At 36.1% G+C, this 19,682-nt stretch overlaps 1 protein-coding gene across 1 annotated transcript; it reads left to right on the forward strand.

Moving 5' to 3' along the window:
- The first annotated feature begins 935 nt into the window (after positions 1-935).
- LOC148206284 (uncharacterized) lies at positions 936-18,722 on the forward strand. Its single transcript, XM_088107613.1, has 3 exons — positions 936-1,572; positions 1,732-1,853; positions 18,261-18,722. Exons 1-3 carry the CDS (start codon positions 984-986, stop codon positions 18,720-18,722), a joined length of 1,173 nt encoding a protein of 390 aa, XP_087963739.1. The 5' UTR covers positions 936-983.
- Positions 18,723-19,682: the final 960 nt, after the last annotated feature.

Here is a 19,682-nt window from a genome sequence, read left to right on the forward strand (position 1 = left end):
GAGGTAGAAAGAAAGTAGCCTGAAAGTAGAAGGAAGTGTGCTAGCACATTGAACGGTGATGGCTGGAAATGGAGTTGAAATGAGAAGTAGATCAGGTGGAACTAGGTGTTGTCACGTTCAGAGGGCAGCACGAAAGCTTTCATTTTCCTTTCTTTCACTGTTAACATTTATTTAGTGCCATTTCCTTGATGAATTAATGCTTAGTTTAATTGTTGTTGCATTTTTATTTTATTCCAACACATTTGCCTTCAAGTTGTTCGATTCGGTTTATTTTTGGAGCGGCACAGTGATTTTATTATGGGAATTCATTTTCCTTTCTTTTAGAAAAAGTGACAGTTTTAAATTTTAGGACATGTTAGGTTTTTATTTACTTATTACCAATTTCATTTTAGAGGTTTCTTTGAGTTTTAATTGGAGAGATAGGAAAATCACACACGGTGGCACTTAAGAAGGATTCACGCATTTTTAGTTAAGTGTTTTTATTTTAATATGTTGCATTACACTGTTTATCTTGTTTTCAAGTGTTGTTTCAATTTTGGTTTGCTTTTACTGATGCTTCTATTGTTCGGTTTAATATTTTCATTTACTTTAATGTTTCCAATTGTATTCGGTTGTGTTTAATTTTCATTTCTTTTAGTTCAATTGCATTCACAAACCTATCACAAACCCCCCCACTATGCATTTTGATCTGAGACTGAACCGCATTTGGTCCTTGAGAGACGACCTAGGAGTCACTTCCTAGTACTATACTGCATTCTTTTATGCACAACTTTTGTTGGGAGGTGCGACCCTCTCATCAAAATGGCGCCGCTGCCGGGGACCAATGGTTCAGTCTTAGGTCTTTTTGTTGTGTTTGTGTGTGTTGTGTTTTGTCTTGTGTTGTGATGTGATGTGATGTGATGTTCTGTTTTGTGTGTGCGTGTTGCATGTATAAATGTGTTGTGTTTTATTTGTTTCGTAATTTTTAGTATTTTTATTTTTCCATGTCTACTTATTCTGGTTTTGTGAATAGTGCTTATTCTGCCGATACTTATGATTCTCCTTCTGCATGGTACTCTAATTATTCTGCTGATTTCTATAAGGAGAACAATATTGCGCATCCTCTGGTGAGGGGCGTACATAATGATGTTGCCCAGTCTTTATCAGATTTTGAAAGCAAGTTGGAAGGAAAGATTGACTCTCTTGCGAAGTTGGTGACACAGTTCACTACCAACCAGAGATCTGCATCTCCATCTGCATTTGTTGCACGACTATGTGCTATTTGTCCTTCTAGTGACCACTATACAGATGCATGTCCTTCTTTGCAACACCATGCTGCCTTTGATGCACCTCAGGCTTATGCTACAAACATCTACAACAACAGGCAACAAAAACAGCAGCAACAACAACAGATGCAATTTTATGATGCTCCTGCTCAAATAGCTCCTCAGCCTTCTACTTTTAAACCTACATTGAAGGAGTTATTAGAGCAGATGACCATGCAAAATCTTCTGTTCAGGCAAGAGAACATGCAGTTCCAACAAGAAATAGGAGCTGCCATTCAGAGTGTGACTGATCAGATAGGGCAGATGGCCACTCAACTCACTGAAGAACAGTCTCAAGATTCAGAGTTACCATTTCAGACTGTTCAGATTCCAGATGATGATGATGATAGTGGCATCAACATAGAAGATGGGGAGAAGAGTCATGAGCTTACTACTATGCCATCTACTTTCCCATCATCCTATGTCCCTACCCTTGCACCTGAGGAGAGTGATGAATATTTTGAGGAGCAGGCAGAAATGAGCAGTAACCCTGAACCAGGTAGACCACCTTCGTCTTCCCACACTTTAGCAATCTTCAAGGAAGAGGAGGTAAGCATACCTCAATTTGATTATGTTGATGATTATGTTATTGAGAGGTATGCTGATGATTGTATTGTTGATGAGTCTGTTTTTAATTCTTCCTCTCTGCATGATGAGAATCAATTTTTGATGTCAAATTCGTATGTTTATTCTCCATGCACTGAACATGAATCTGAGTCTGTGGTTGATATTGTTTCTGAATTTGAAATTGATTCATGTTTTGAGAGTTTATCTGTTGTTCAGCCTGTTACACTGGGATTGGGTGTTATACCCCTGTGTGTCAATTCTTTGGAGCCACAATGTACTAACCATGCTGCAGGAGGTACATATGAATTTGACCAACATGCACCCCCAGTGGAAGACAAGGGTGCTTACATACACAATAATTTGAAGATCAACAGGCACCTGCTGAACCTGCTCATCAACAATCATTGCATAGATCCAGCTGTGGATAATATCTCCCTGCTAGATCAAATCTGGAGGATGAAGCAATTCTTCCTCAAAACTTCCTGGCTGGATCCAATGGTGGAAGACATCTCCCTGCAAGTCCAAAATTGGCAACTGCCACCATGATCAGGGGAGTTTTCTTTCTCTCTTCTCCCCCTTTCCCTACTTTTATTGCACTTGTCCATGATCTGTTCACTGTTTTGATTTTCGATCTTATGCTTATGACACATTGGGGACACTGTGTAGTTTAAGTGTGGTCTATGGTCTATTGGGGGAGATTCTGATTTTTCTTCATTAGTTTTCGTTTTCCGTGTTAAATTTTTTCTTTTCTAGGTAGTTTTTGTTTTGTTTTGTGTACAGTTTTACATGTTTCTCTTGATTTCTGGACTTTGTTTGGGTTGTAGGCTTATCATTTCCTTCACTTGATTGATACTTATTTGTTTGAAATCCTTGCTTTTCTCTGCTTGGAAGATGATTATGATTTTTGAGAGTTGAATTGATTGTGACAGAATTACCCTGTGTGAGATTTGAGCCACTGTATGTTCTTTCTTGTGTGTGATATGTCTCTTGATTGCTTGCACATATGCCTTGGCTTGACTCTTGTTGATAATTCTTGATTGATATGCATGTTTGGAAGTGATAAAGGCAGTTTTGTTTTTTGAGCCTCTCTAGCCAAATAAGCTCACCTTGCTCTGATTCTTTGAAAACCCTTTTTGAGCCTATACTTTCCCCCCATTTCTTTGTTTTGAAGCTCATACACTAGCCCTAAGTGAAAAACCATGATTACCTTAACCTTAGGGAATTTTGGAGCTTTGGAAGTGTTTTGGGAACAAGTGTGGTCTCCTTAGGGATTCTGATGAGTTGGGTAGTTGGTTCCTCTTCTTGTTTTGTTTTGTTTTTGTAAATCTTGTCTTTTACAGTTTTGTTTTGAAAAGAGAAAAAAAGAAAAGAGACAGGATGAAAAAAAAAAAAAAGCAGAAAAATAGTGAAAAAAAAAATTGTGAATAATTGTGAATAATGGAGTCAAGAAAAGGATTGAATTAGAGGTTTTGGGGGTGATTTGATTGTGTTTACACTTGTTCCCCATTGCTCCTCTATTTCTTTTGGTTTATAGCTTCTTATCCATATGTTATCCTCCCTTGTCCTTGGCCCCATTTCACCCATAAAAGACCTTTTGATTTGAACATGCATATGTTTTGAGTGTTGATATTAGAGGTTTGCCAAGTCTGTTGTTGTTTGCTTTCTTGAGTGCATTGAGTTGAAATTCTTTACCTTATACACTTGAGAGAAACACTGATAGTGCATCTGTGAGTTTTTGTTGCTTTTGATTCACCTCTTGAGCTGATTAATCATTTTGCCATGTCTTGAATTGCTTGGATGATTTCATGAGTATCTGCTTTCTCTGATTCATTCTGTGTTGGAATTGTCTACTTCTTTTCTCTGTCCAGATTTCTTGAGGACGGTGTAAATTCTGTTTGTTTCCTTGTGAGTCTTTATTTTCTGTGTGTCGATGTTGTGTCACCTTCTTAAAAGCCCTTTGAACTATTCCCTGATTTGCGTCTTAATTTTGCCCAGGAGTGCAAAAGACTAAGTGTGGTCTATTTTGATGAGTCAATATTTTCTCAATTTCACTTAGCTTATTGTACCGAATTTAATTAGGGAATTGTGCTTAAATGTCCAGTATTTTCCCATTTTTCCTAATTGTGCTTAATTTGATTAGAAATTCTTATTTTAATTAATTTGAATTATTTGAGCTAATTATTTGCATTATTAATTGTAGGGAAATTGTTGGATAAATTTTGGAACATTTGGAGGTCAAAAGAAAATGCCACATCAATATACTTTAAACTAAAATGAGTGAGGAGGTGTGGATTTAAATTATGGGGTGCACACAGCAGCAAGGTGACGTCCATCAACTCTGAAGAAGGCAGCAACACATCGGGGTGCAGGAAGGAAAATACAGAAGTACACAGTCCAGCTTTTCTCACACAGAGCAGGGAGTGCTGATTTCATTTGTTTTCAATCATGGAAAGGCGGTGCAACAAGAAATAATTGGGGAGCTGTGTGCTTAATTTATTAGAAGGAAGAGGGGTCACGGCCCACACTTGGAACCACGCGTCCAGGAGCTTCCTCTCGGTGCAGCACACGTCCACGTCCTGGAAGGGGGGGTGCACATCTTCACAGCAGCAGCACACATGGCCCAGAGAAAGGGAGCACGCTACATTGAAAGTGTGTGGATTTTATTGGAGAAAGAGAGGTCCACGTGAAGTCCAGCAGGGGCCCGCGGATTCGGTCCAGCGGCTGCCACATCTTTCAATTGAAGCACACAACAGCAAAGCTTGAAGCAGGTTGCACCCCACGTATAGCAGCTCCCATCCATCTTCAGTACGGCCCATGGCAGTAAAACGATCCTGCAAGCACGTCCGCGGTCCAGCATCCCACACTTGACTGCAACGTCCAGCTTGGATTTTAGGGAGGTTACGGATGGAGAGGTGTCAAAAAGCAAAGTGGTCCAACATCCAGCCTACACACGGCCACAGAGATGGAGGGTTACGGGGAGGATAAAAACACTTTGCTTGGGAGTGAAGGGGGGCGTGGGGAAGGAGGTGTCTCGGCCTGGAGCGGGAGCCAGCCGCCACCCCTCACGGAAAGACTCTCTCATTCTGCTCTCGGCTTTTGAACGTTTGAACAGGAGAGGATGAAGGTTAAGATAGGAAGTTGAGCTTCAGCCGCCACTTAGATTAGACTTTGCTTTGGAATGTGGTTGAGGGAGCTTTTATGTTTTGCTTAATGTAGGAGGAGAGAATAGGAGCTGGGACCCGTGAGGTAGAAAGAAAGTAGCCTGAAAGTAGAAGGAAGTGTGCTAGCACATTGAACGGTGATGGCTGGAAATGGAGTTGAAATGAGAAGTAGATCAGGTGGAACTAGGTGTTGTCACGTTCAGAGGGCAGCACGAAAGCTTTCATTTTCCTTTCTTTCACTGTTAACATTTATTTAGTGCCATTTCCTTGATGAATTAATGCTTAGTTTAATTGTTGTTGCATTTTTATTTTATTCCAACACATTTGCCTTCAAGTTGTTCGATTCGGTTTATTTTTGGAGCGGCACAGTGATTTTATTATGGGAATTCATTTTCCTTTCTTTTAGAAAAAGTGACAGTTTTAAATTTTAGGACATGTTAGGTTTTTATTTACTTATTACCAATTTCATTTTAGAGGTTTCTTTGAGTTTTAATTGGAGAGATAGGAAAATCACACACGGTGGCACTTAAGAAGGATTCACGCATTTTTAGTTAAGTGTTTTTATTTTAATATGTTGCATTACACTGTTTATCTTGTTTTCAAGTGTTGTTTCAATTTTGGTTTGCTTTTACTGATGCTTCTATTGTTCGGTTTAATATTTTCATTTACTTTAATGTTTCCAATTGTATTCGGTTGTGTTTAATTTTCATTTCTTTTAGTTCAATTGCATTCACAAACCTATCACAAACCCCCCCACTATGCATTTTGATCTGAGACTGAACCGCATTTGGTCCTTGAGAGACGACCTAGGAGTCACTTCCTAGTACTATACTACATTCTTTTATGCACAACTTTTGTTGGGAGGTGCGACCCTCTCATCAACGTGCAATTCCTTAAATAGGGCATAAAAATAACATAAAACAAGTCCAAGCCCATAAAAACAAAAGAAAACCGGTCCAAGCCCACTTAGAATGGTGCTCAGCGGTATTTTACCGCTGAGCGGTAATACCGTATGATCCATTTTGCCCCAAACTGTTGTTTTTGCCCCTCAACGGTAATTTTGGCACCTGAAAAGTGCCGCTCAGCGGTATTTTACCGCTCAGCGCCACTCGGTCACAATTTTTCTGCGTTCTGGTTGGTTTTTCAGCATTCTGGTTGACTGGTTGACTTTTCTGGTTGACTGGTTGACTTTTCTGGTTGACTAGTTGACTTTTCTGGTTTCTGGTTGACTTTTCAGCACTCCAATCATTCGGTATTTCAATTCTTCTTTCAAATCATTCAATTAGCCTACAAAATGAAGGGAATCTTGCACAAAACCATTAAATTCACCTTTAACTCTCTTATTCACAAAACTAAAGAAAAAATAAGTTCAAGCTAGTTTCTAAGTCTTAAAGGTTGCTTTTGGTATCAATTTTAAGCATAAAAATAATGGTTTTTCAACCGTTATCAGTGTGCTGCACCGAGAGGAAGCTGGACGTGTGCTTGGACGCACCCCCTCCAAATGAATCAACGTTGCTGCCTCCTCTTTGCTCATGGGTCGTGTGCTGCTGTTCCAGCCTGCTTCTCCATGCTCATGGGCCTCTATGTTGTCGTCTTCTTTAGACACCTTGCTTTAGTGAAGCACCTCCTCAACGTGGCTGCTCCTGCTTGAATACGTGAAGCTTCTTCAAAGCTATCTCCTTTTCTTTATCTCCCATGCTACTTTATTTTAAGCCCAAAAATAAGTGTTCTCCTTCTTTCTTCACATGTTGGATGAAAGAAATAACTGGGTGCAAGTCGTGGCATGAATGTGGAGCTACTTTTGCTATTCAATAAATGAGGCCTCGTTGCAGCCAGCGTGTTCTTTTCTTGTGGGCCTCTCTTCTTTCCAAGCACACATTTATCATTTAACCTTCAAATGTCCCAAATTATATTTCCAAAATTTTCCCTGAAATCAATAATGCAAATAATAGCCTCAAATAATTCAAATTAATTAAAATAAGAATTTCTGATGAAATTAAGCACAATTAGCAAAAAACGGAAAAATACCGGACATTTAAGCACAATTCCCCGATTAATTCTAGCACAATAAGCTAAGTGAAGTGAAGAAAATATTGACTCATCAGACGACCTAGGAGTCACTTCCTAGTAATATACTGCATTAATTTTGCAAACAACTTTTGTGTGAGGTGCGACCCTCTCAACAATGATACTCCCTCTAGGACGTCAAAATCCTTATATACAGCTAAATTGAATCATGGGCCAACGTCGCCAATGCTCAGTGCCCCTACGTAAGGCGCCCAGGCGAGCTTGTGAGAAAAATGGCGCTCAACGCCCCGGAAGGGCGCCCAGGCTTGATACGGTACTTGAAGATTTGTGCTCAGCGTCTCTGTAAAGGCGCTCAGGTGTGGGTGTGAGACCTCCAACGTTGAGGGTCCAGAAAAGGGCGCTCAGGCGTGGTTGCGACCTTCTACAACCTTCTCTTCTGGTGCTCTTTTTGTCCTTTCTGAGTTCCAACTTCTTAACAATTTAACTCCTATTCCAATTCATCCCAGCTTCCTACAAAATCAAGGGAATTTAGTGATAAAATCCTCAAGTATAACCTTGACTCTCTTATTCACCAAAATAAGCTAAAAGAAAGAGAACTAGCAAGTTTCTATGTCAAAAAGGGGTTCATTAAGCAACTTAGTCGAATACAAATCACATGCAATCGATTAAGCAACAATACTTAGCACAGTTTTGAAAACTTTTCTTCTTGAAAAATCTCATAGCAAACTTGTAAAGATTCTGTGCAAACACACGAGTTTTAATCGATTCACCCCATTAATGTAATTGACTTAAAATTGTTGTTTTGTCACATTTAAAGTTCAACTGAAGTGCACATGGTTTTCCTTTTCCAAAAACATATGTCATGCATACACATATAAAATCACATATTTAACACAGTGATATGCAATGAACAACACAATCATGTTCTCATATATGCTCATACTGATTTAACACAGTAAATAACAACATATAACATGTAAACACAAAAACATGTAAGACATAATATACATGTGTTATTAATTATATATGTGTTGTCATCATCAAAAACACAGATATTTTTGAGATTGGGTTAAGAAAAATTTGTGCTCCCCTATCAACAATCTCAATAACTTTATTGGATATTGTCGTATAAAAGAAAGTATAATAAACTCTGCAAAGATGGTAATCATGTTATGGAAAACACTATTATAATTATTTTTTAGGACAAGAGGACTTTGAGTAATTTGCAAGTTGATCCTCTCCTATTCACGATTAGTATTCATGACCAATAGGAGAATTCTTATTCAAGGTTATTAAACTCGAGAGTCTACATAGACCCGTGGGAGGCTTGTAGACTTGACTCATAAACCCGACTCGTAGACTTGACTCATAAATCCGACTCGTAGACTTTGAAGAATCTACTTCATATGAAAATTTAATAAAAGAAATAAATATTCACATGTTTTTGTGAAACATCTAGGCTACTAGTTTTATTTATTATTAGACTATATTTTTTCTTTTGAACTAAATCAAAACCGTGTTCTGCTAATCCTAGTGGTTGATGTTAGAAATTTGTTTCTGAACATTTTAGTTTGGTCTGGTATTGAAATGATGAACTTGAATATATGATACTAAACTAATAGTATGAAAGCCTTTTAATGCATCTAAATATTCCTATGGCTCTGGATCATTTATCCCCTTGGGGTTATTTATTTATGGTTTCTAAAATCATTTTTTTCCTTCCATAATTATGTGTTCTTTAAATATTCATTTATGTTATTTATGATTTGATATTGATTATGGTTTTGAATGGAAAAATGTTATGCTTTTTTTTCGATAATTTTGTGTTCTTTAAATATTCATTAACGTTATTTATTGAATAAGTGTCAAATTACATAAATTATTTAATAATTGAATTAAATGTTGCAAAGATTCTTGATGAGTTTTAAAATTGAATTAATGTAGATGAAAAAGATAACGTTGAAAACTGAATTAGTAAGGAAGAGCAAGCCAAACGTAAGATACAATTACAACCAAGCACTGATTAGGGTTTCTCCTGAAAGATATCAATTTCAAGGTTTCATCTCTAAGGTATTAATTTCTATCCTTCAAGTCTTTGTATTTTATTGTCTTTTAGTTGTATTATTTTGTAATTATTCATATTCTCTCTTCCAAATGTGATAATTAGAATGTAATTATTCTTTATTTCATGTACGCAAATTGAGATTACCAGTGTAGCCATGTTCTCATTGTATATATAAAACATATTTAGAAAACCATAAGTGTTTTATTTGTTTTCCTTTAGGAATAAGAGTAGTAGGAGAGACACACAACACCACAAATGGAAGATTTTCCTGTCCTTGTATTAATTGCTTGAATGAGCGAAGACTACCCCATTGTAGTAATACAAGAGCATGTTTTGTGTGATGGGTTCGTACATAGTTACACCAAGTGGACATGACATGATGAATTAGTAGAAGTGCCAATAGCACATGTGTCTCAAACTAAAGCAGAAGAAGTGGATTTCGTTATGGAAGATGGTTTGGAGCAAATGATTTGTCTCCAATGGAAGGTCCAAACATGGAAGACATTAGAACCAAGTGAACTTCTTTTATTTTAAGTGTTAGTAAATTGTAGAAACTTGGCTATAATTTAGTATATATGTAGGTTAATGTATTGGATTCAATATATAGTTTCATGTACAAATAATATATTAAATATTATTAGACAATTTAATGTATGAAATGAATTTCATTTCGTTTATTCAATTGATTCTTTTGATTTCCAAGTAAATTGATTGAATGAGATGATAAAAGAGAAAATATCATTTTAAAAAAAAGATAACCTTCATTGATCAACATGACATTGTTTATCATAGTATGGCAAATGTAAGCACGTAATCTTAAAAAAAAATAAGTTTTTATGATGTACATGACAATATATGTCATAGTAGGTTAATTGTGAATAACATGTATTATGACACGTGAGCGAATACCTGTCATAATGCATGAGAAATATTATGATAGGTGAAAATAACTACATTATAGAAGCCAACATATTATAATGGTACCAAATTACATCATAGTAAATTGGACATTTTATAATAATAACTGAAAGTATGTCGTAATAGACTGAATATATTATGACAGGTGACAAAAAATACGTAATAGTAGACTGAATCTATTATGATATATTTTTTCGTTACGTCATCGAATTTCCAAAATTATAACACCAATCCATGTCATAATATGTTCAGTTTACCTATCATAAAAAGTAGGTTTAATAGGTTCGGAGGTCCCTATATTTGCGGGTTCGTTTCAATTGGGTCCTCCAATTTTGGAAGTGATCAATTGAGTCCTTAATTTGGTCAATTTGATTCAATAATAACCTTTCCGTTAAATGTAGTTAACGACGTTAACTTTTTTAATATGTGGCAAGCCGAGTCATCTTGATGTCACTGTTTGAGCTGTTCAACGTATCATTCTCTGTATATACACAAATTTTCCTTCATGACCAACATATCCAACAACATATACCAAATTCTGATTCCTCAGTTGCTAACACATAGGAAAATGATTGAAATTCTTACGAATATTCAGTTGATAGCTGATAGGCTGTCGTTGAAGCTATCAAATTAATACTACTTTTCAAGGCAACTTCAGTATTGCCAAGTAGTATTCAAGAAGGTAGATAGGGCTAAAGTAACCCTGAGTCGTCTCCCAACGAACACGGAATTGCTTTTGAATATCTGACTCTTATGCTATGCAATGCTTATGAATAAAAATGATGTTTGGAGAATGTTTAAAGAACAAATAATAAACTTAAAAACAGTTATGATTAAATAGGCTAATTCCACTGCTTTTCCAAGATAGATTCATCATCGGTTATTCACGGATAATTGTTCAATTGATTATTGTTTAAGTTTCAAATTAATTAAAGTACATTCTTAATTAATTTGAGGGCGATCATGCATTTAACCAAAGTAAATTCTCAATCAAATGCAAAACCTTTCTAGATTATTCACAATAAATTCAACCAAAGTACATTCTCAATCAAATTCTATTGTGTTTAATCATGTCTATTCTTAAATCTCCTAACCAAGTTAAAAGTTAATCAATCAAAGTAAATTCTCAATTGATTATAGTTGAAATTATTACTACCAACCAAAGTACATTCTCAATTGATAGTAAAAACCATTTAATCATATGAAAGTTCCTAAATTAAATCAAAGTAGATTCTCAATTTAAACCTAGAAACCCTAAAACTCATATAATCAATATGCATGTAGATTCAAACATATTATGATGCAAAAATCTTTGCTTTTAACAAGATAGAGAGATGAAAGACATAGAGAGAACAACTTAAATCAATAACCAAAGTAAACAATTGCGTTCATTAACTGAACGTAACCTCAGAATCTGTCATGAAATTACAGCAGAATAGCCCTAGATGCTTAGCTCTCCATGAATGGAGTTGAATACAAGATGAAAGAAAAGTGAGAGGAGTATGAGAGAATGAATGTATGAAGTGAAGTCCCCTTTTCTGCCTCCCTTGGGTCTCTTTATATAGGCTTGATTGGGCTTGGACTTTGAATAGTTTGTTGATAAGATATTTTCTGTTGATATATTATATCTTTCAAATATTCATTAGATTAAATCAGTTTCAAAGAATATTTGATAGATATTAACTTAATTATCTTATATCCTATATCTTCCAAATAAGTAAAAGATTTAGATAATGATAAAATTATTTGGAAGATATTTTCTATTGATATTCCCAAATTAAATTCAACAACTGAATTTTATCTTTTAGATTTTCTGACTTTCCAAAATTGCACAAATACCCTGAAATTTCCTCTATCTGCACTTTAGCCCCTTCTGAATTTTCCAAATAAAATCTGACTTTGGGCCTTGAATTGCCATTTGGACCAATAAAACTTATATTCTCAGCTGCACAAATAAACATTAGAAAATCCAAGAATAATTTATGCATTAAAACTCACTTTTTACGTCTCTTTATTTTCCAAAGCCAATAATTCCAATCATCACAAATTCACTTAAAATAAACCATTTAAACACAATTATCCCATCAAAATTTTAATTTTCAAACATAAATGTGGGCATAAATATGCACTCATCACACCCCCACACTTATCCTTTTGCACTCCTGGGCAAAATTGATTAATTCCAAGACTTTGTTCTGAGTCATTTTATTTCATATTTGCACTTGGATCAAAAGAATGAGTAGCACTAGACATAGATCAATCATTTAGGCATTACTTTGTCATGGACATGCAAATGGAATCACTTTATTCTTCACACATGAGTTAACCTTTTTGAATTCCCAAGAAAATCAAATATGAAAGACAACACTCAAGTCAACATGTATCTATTTCTCCTGAACTGTCTCAAGTGTTTTTCGCTTGTGTTTACACTCAAAATACCCATGTAAGTAGACACCCTTGATATTTAGCAAGACTCTAACATTCACACACTTCAGTAAACATGCAATTATTGATCATGAGGGCTTTTTAAGGTTTTATTGAGGCCAAGGCAAAGGTAGGAAATTTTCTTGGGAATCTGAGCTTTTGAAATTGACATAGAAAGAGTAATGACACTTGATTTCAAAAACAACTCTATTTCTTGCTCTTTTAAGGAAGATTTTTTTTCTTCTTTTTTTTTCTCTTTTGTTTTAAAACTTCAACTTTTTCATCTTCCTTTTTACCCTTTTTATTGTTTTGTGGGTGAGGTACTCACCCACACACTTATTCATCACTTTACTTTTAACAGAATCCATTACTCTTTCTTCTTTCCTAAGGTAAGGAACATATGATTTTTCTTCTTTTCTCATTTGACAATGACTGGAAACAAGAAAAATAGGCTTAAGGCTCAAAGAGGGTTCCAATGGATTAATGTTAGGACAAGTTTATTTGGCCAAGTAGCTAAAACAAGAAATGCCTCAATCATATCAAATCATGCATATTCACCTCTGTTGCACAACATAGAATCAAGCTAACTATTAGAGTATCAACAAAACATGGGCAAATCACACAAAAAAAATAGGTATGGCACATGGTGGTCCATCCTTAACATTAAGCCCAAAACTCACATGGTTTCAAATTTCTTTCACAAAAGATTTAATCAGGAAATTCTCCAGTCAACTCAATTAGCAAATCATAGAAGCAATCCACTCATATCAACATGACTCATTTTTTTTTCTCTTGAATTCATGATCATTCCAGTTACTGATTCAAACTCTCAAATCCAATGCAAATATTTATTTAAAACAAACAAAATAGACAAACAAAATAGGGAACAAAATTAATTGTTTCCCCACACCCCCACACTTAAACTATGCATTGTCCTCAATGTATGCCTTATATATAAAATGCAAAGAAAAAGTATGGGGGAACTTACCTCCTTCATGGTGGAAGGAATGCTAGTAGGACTTCATTGGAAAAGTCATCCTGGATAGGAATGTTATCTTTTCCTTTTTCAATCCTACTAAGATGGTCAACTACTACATTATGTGACCCACCTCTGTCTTGAATAGGAGTCAACTTGTCCTTCTGGTTCTTGACCATTGTGATTCCATATTTCTTGGGAACCACATGTATAAGGTCCACCCAAGTGCTGTCAGAATTTGAATATTTAAGACCTGTTTGTAGCAACTTGGTGTCCTTTTTCTTTACAACCCCCATCAGTTGAGGATTTAGTCTTCCTTGAGGTTGTCTCACTGGTTTAGCATCCTTCTCCAAAACGGGTGGCTGTACCACAGATGGCAACATCTTACTGCCTAAGGTATTCTCGGCCACCTTAACATCACACTCGGACGCCACAAAGGTATCATCTATTAATACCGCGTCCTCAATATCACCTGCTTTACAGTTTCCTTTTTCGTCCAAAATTAGGGACGACATATTTGAAAAAGAAAAATTGTTTACAACATCACTTGATAAATCAATACAAAACAAAGAATGATCTTTAATCTGGTGCTTCCCAGCTTCCAACACGTTGAACCGCACCTTCTCGTCTCCTATCTCCATTGTCAGTGATCCTGCATGCACATCTATCTTGGTTCGTGCTGTCATCATGAAAGGTCTTCCCAAGATAATAGTTGTTGGACTGATTCCCTCATCATCCTTCATGTCCAAGATATAGAAATCTGCAGGAAAAATTAACTTGTCTACTCGGACAAGAACGTCCTCAAGCACACCTGCAGGGTTAACTGTGCTACGGTTGGCCAGTTGAATGACCACACCAGTAGTCTTAAGAGGTCCCAAAGATAGAGAAGTAAACACTGATAAAGGCATTACATTTATGGAAGCCCCTAAATCTAGCATGGCATTGTCAAACTTTGAATTTCCAATAACACATGGAACAGAAAACATACCTGGATCCTTGCATTTTCGCGGTATTTCAATATGCTTCTTAATCAAACTTGACACATTTCTTCCCAAATTCACAACCTCATTATCCCTAAAACGCCTTCTATTTGTGCAAATTTCTTTCAAAAACTTGGCATATTTAGGAATTTGCTTAACAGCATCTAGCAAAGGAATATTGATCTCCACCTTTTTGAAAATATTTAAAATCTCTTGGTCTAATTCCTCCATTTTTTTGTTTCTCGGCTTCAACCGATTTGGATATGGAGGAGGTGGAGAATAAGAAGAAGAAGTTTTAGAAGAAGAGTTAGAAGATACTAACCTGGATTTATCAGTGGTAGTCTCAGGTGATGGTTCACTCGATCCTCCATTGTCATCAATTTGCGCTCCTTCTTTCTCCTTATCTTCATCCTCTTGGGCTCCTTCAGGGCTTTCTACTTGCTTACCCGTTCTCAAAGTAATAGCACTTACATTTTGCGGGTTGATCACTGTTTGTGCAGGCAGTTTGTTTGATTCCTTAGCCTCTAATTTTTCCACCCTCTGAGTCAACTCTACAATTGATTTCTTGATTTCTGAATTTTGCTCAAGTATTGTTTTCATGAAATCTTGTAGTGACATTTCAGGTTGAGGTTGCTGCCTTTGTTGAGGTGGAACATAAGGTTGTTTATTCTGTTGATACCTATTGGAGGATGAGTCATGATAATTCTGGTATGGTCTATTTCCTCCAATCATGTTTGCAGCAAAAGCTTGAGATGAGTTTTCCACAGTGGTTTCCACCAAGCTAGGACATTCATCAGTATAATGGTTAGTTGAAATGCAAATTCCACATTTCTTAGCAATTTGTGGAGTTGAGGTTTTAAACAAACTTGCAATCTCGTCAAGTTTGCTTTCTAGCTTATTCAGTCTTTCATCTATCCTCTTTCCATCAACTACACCATTATCAATTTCATGCACTCCCTTCAACAAAGTCACTGAATTTTCTCTTGTGCCATACTGTTGATTGTCTACTGCCTTCCGTTCTATTAGATCTATACCATCTTCTGGTGACCTGTCTAAGAAAGATCCTCCGCTTGCAGCATCTGCCCATGACCTATCAGTAGGACTTAAGCCTTCATAAAAGCTTAGAATAAAATCTTCCATTTGGAGTTGAGGGCATGAAGAACATAATTTCTTGAATCTTTCCCAATATTCACTAAGATTCTCTCTATCTCTCTGTCTTATATCTTGAATTTCTCTGCGGATAGCTGATAATCTGGATGCAGGAAAATACTTCTCAAGAAAGAGTCTTTCAATAGTTTCCCAATTTGTAATCCGTGCAGAGAGATAATACCACCAATCTTGAGCTGCGCCTTGAAGAGTAAAAGGAAAAGCTCTCATTTTAAGGCTCTCTATTGTGATCCTGGGAGATCTAAAGTTTTCACACAATATGTGAAATTGTCTCAAGTGCTTGTGTGGATTCTCCCTTGATAACCCATTGAACTTTGGTAAGGCATTTAACAGGTCAGGTCTCAGCTCCCACTCCTCATTAGGATATTCAATGTTACTTCGGATAGCTGTATTGTGGGAGGTGGCTAACTGTCTGATGGTTCTTTGTGCCATATTATTTGGGTTAGGATCAGGTAAAGGATTGGATGATATGTTTGTGACTGGAGATAATGAAGGTGGTATGACTTCAGATGTAGGAAGTGTTCCCTCAGTAGAACACCCAAATTTCAATCTTCTCCGCAGCTTACGCAAATTCCTTTCAACTTCCGGGTTAATTTGATAAAATTCTCCCGGGTTAGCTCTGGTCATGCACTACGCAATCTGCTGGAAATTGTTCCTCTGTTACTTATCTTTTTCTTTTGTTCTTGCTTTAGATAAAGATTTCAAATAAGAGATAAGAGAGACTTGTTGGGTCCACTCCCAGGAAAGAGAGGTGCGTCACAACGGACAACTTAAGTACCAAGTCTTTCCTAGCCAGAGTGTAATCAAACTAGCCTCAAGTATTTCTCAAGAGAAATTCTTAATTAAAAACAAGAAAAAAGATTTTTGATAAAACAAGAATGACTAAACGCTACAAAATAACTCAAATTAAATTAAATGTATGTGCGTTAAATAAAAAAAAATAAAAATAAAAAAAATAAAAAAAAATAAAAAATAAAAATAAAAATAAAAATAAAAATAAAAATAAGAATTAAATATTCAAAATACTAACCGTATTCCCCGGCAACGGCGCCAAATTTGATAGGCTGTCGTTGAAGCTATCAAATTAATACTACTTTTCAAGGCAACTTCAGTATTGCCAAGTAGTATTCAAGAAGGTAGATAGGGCTAAAGTAACCCTGAGTCGTCTCCCAACGAACACGGAATTGCTTTTGAATATCTGACTCTTATGCTATGCAATGCTTATGAATAAAAATGATGTTTGGAGAATGTTTAAAGAACAAATAATAAACTTAAAAACAGTTATGATTACATAGGCTAATTCCACTGCTTTTCCAAGATAGATTCATCATCGGTTATTCACGGATAATTGTTCAATTGATTATTGTTTAAGTTTCAAATTAATTAAAGTACATTCTTAATTAATTTGAGGGCGATCATGCATTTAACCAAAGTAAATTCTCAATCAAATGCAAAACCTTTCTAGATTATTCACAATAAATTCAACCAAAGTACATTCTCAATCAAATTCTATTGTGTTTAATCATGTCTATTCTTAAATCTCCTAACCAAGTTAAAAGTTAATCAATCAAAGTAAATTCTCAATTGATTATAGTTGAAATTATTACTACCAACCAAAGTACATTCTCAATTGATAGTAAAAACCATTTAATCATATGAAAGTTCCTAAATTAAATCAAAGTAGATTCTCAATTTAAACCTAGAAACCCTAAAACTTATATAATCAATATGCATGTAGATTCAAACATATTATGATGCAAAAATCTTTGCTTTTAACAAGATAGAGAGATGAAAGACATAGAGAGAACAACTTAAATCAATAACCAAAGTAAACAATTGCGTTCATTAACTGAACGTAACCTCAGAATCTGTCATGAAATTACAGCAGAATAGCCCTAGATGCTTAGCTCTCCATGAATGGAGTTGAATACAAGATGAAAGAAAAGTGAGAGGAGTATGAGAGAATGAATGTATGAAGTGAAGTCCCCTTTTCTGCCTCCCTTGGGTCTCTTTATATAGGCTTGATTGGGCTTGGACTTTGAATAGTTTGTTGATAAGATATTTTCTGTTGATATATTATATCTTTCAAATATTCATTAGATTAAATCAGTTTCAAAGAATATTTGATAGATATTAACTTAATTATCTTATATCCTATATCTTCCAAATAACTAAAAGATTTAGATAATGATAAAATTATTTGGAAGATATTTTCTATTGATATTCCCAAATTAAATTCAACAACTGAATTTTATCTTTTAGATTTTCTGACTTTCCAAAATTGCACAAATACCCTGAAATTTCCTCTATCTGCACTTTAGCCCCTTCTGAATTTTCCAAATAAAATCTGACTTTGGGCCTTGAATTGCCATTTGGACCAATAAAACTTATATTCTCAGCTGCACAAATAAACATTAGAAAATCCAAGAATAATTTATGCATTAAAACTCACTTTTTACGTCTCTTTATTTTCCAAAGCCAATAATTCCAATCATCACAAATTCACTTAAAATAAACCATTTAAACACAATTATCCCATCAAAATTTTAATTTTCAAACATAAATGTGGGCATAAATATGCACTCATCAATAGCTCCTCTCTTCCTCTTCCTTTCCCTCCTCCTTCCCCTCATCATCTTCTTCTACTCCTCAAGTTTCAACAACAAACAGGCTGCTCCAAATAAACAAACCGTTACTATCCCATCATATCCACTCATTGGCTCCTGCTTAGCCATTAAACGCACCGACAACCGCCGTCTTCAGTGGGAATCTGATATAGTCCAAATCTCACCCGCCAACACCTTCACCTTCCACCGCCCACTGGGTCACCTCCAAGTCTTCACTGGCAACCCTGCCAACGTCGAGCACATTCTCAAGACCCGCTTCTCCAACTACCAAAAGGGCAATATCGTCATTAGTACGCTCTCCGACTTCCTCGGCACGGGGATATTCAACTCCGATGGCAACACATGGAAGTTCCAAAGACAACTCGCAAGCCACGAATTCAATACAAAGTCTCTCCGCAAGTTTGTGGAGCAAGTGGTGGATGCCGAACTCTCCCACCACCTCATCCGCATCATGGCTTCAGCGGCACAACAAGACCAGATCCTCGATTTCCAAGACATCCTTTAACGCTTCGCCTTCGATAACATATGCAAAATCGCCTTTGGATTCGACGCAAACTACCTGACGCCATCGGTTGAACGGAGCAAGTTCACGGTGGCGTACGAAGAAGCGTTACAAGGACGAGCCCTAATTTCTCTAATTTCTCCAATTTCGCAAATTTCCCCAATTTTGCAGATACGAGCTACCTGACCCCAAAATAGGAAACATTGTTTTGGTTTAATGAGTTATAATTATATTTCGAAAATTCATTTATTCATATTTCGATGCAGAGAGAGGGCCAGGAGGCGGCGCAGATGGTCCGCTAGAGGTTGTGATCGGTGTAGAGACGACAGAGGTGGAGGGTGGCGGAGGATGCGGAGGCAAGGGTGGGGCCGTCGAGGCGATTAAGGATGTGGGATCGAATGATGTCGGGGTAGAGAGTGGTGATGTCAGAAGAAGAAAAAGAAGAAGCGGCGTCCATGGATGGCATGAGAAGAGAAAGTAAGAATAGTGAGAAAATAGAAATTTTGAAAGAGTTGTATGCTTACTTGGTTGGGGTTGCACTGAGAAGGATAAGGATTATAGATACGATGTTGGTCATGAAGGAAAATTTGTGTATATACAGAGAATGATACGTTGGACAGCTCAAACAGTGCCATCAAGATGACTCAGCTTGCCACATATTAAAAAAGTTAACGTCGTTAACTGCATTTAACGGAAAGGTTATTATTGAATCAAATTGACCAAATTAAGGACCCAATTGATCACTTCCAAAATTGGAGGACCTAATTGAAACGAACCCGCAAATATAGAGACCTCCGAACCTATTAAACCTAAAAAGTACTAGTGCCAAAAAAAAATGTTGAATCGTTGATTAATTAATGTTCATATTTATACATTTAATCAAATTGATAACAATTTTATCAAATCTTTCTCCCGGACCTAATTTTGTTTCTTACATAACAAACAATTTATTGATTATTTTAA

This window comes from Vigna umbellata, chromosome 1 (genome assembly GCF_029865625.1).
Source record: "Vigna umbellata cultivar VRB3 chromosome 1, Vumbellata_1.0, whole genome shotgun sequence".
NCBI lineage: Eukaryota > Viridiplantae > Streptophyta > Magnoliopsida > Fabales > Fabaceae > Vigna > Vigna umbellata.

Excerpts from the sequence above, each read along its gene's own strand:
- LOC148206284 (XM_088107613.1), top strand. The coding sequence starts at position 984 with ATGTCTACTTATTCTGGTTTTGTGAATAGTGCTTATTCTGCCGATACT. Across the intron at positions 1,573-1,731 it reads TGATCAGATAGGGCAGATGG|CTACCCTTGCACCTGAGGAG; the intron begins CCACTCAACTCA and ends CATCCTATGTCC. Across the intron at positions 1,854-18,260 it reads CAATCTTCAAGGAAGAGGAG|GCTGCTCCAAATAAACAAAC; the intron begins GTAAGCATACCT and ends AACAACAAACAG.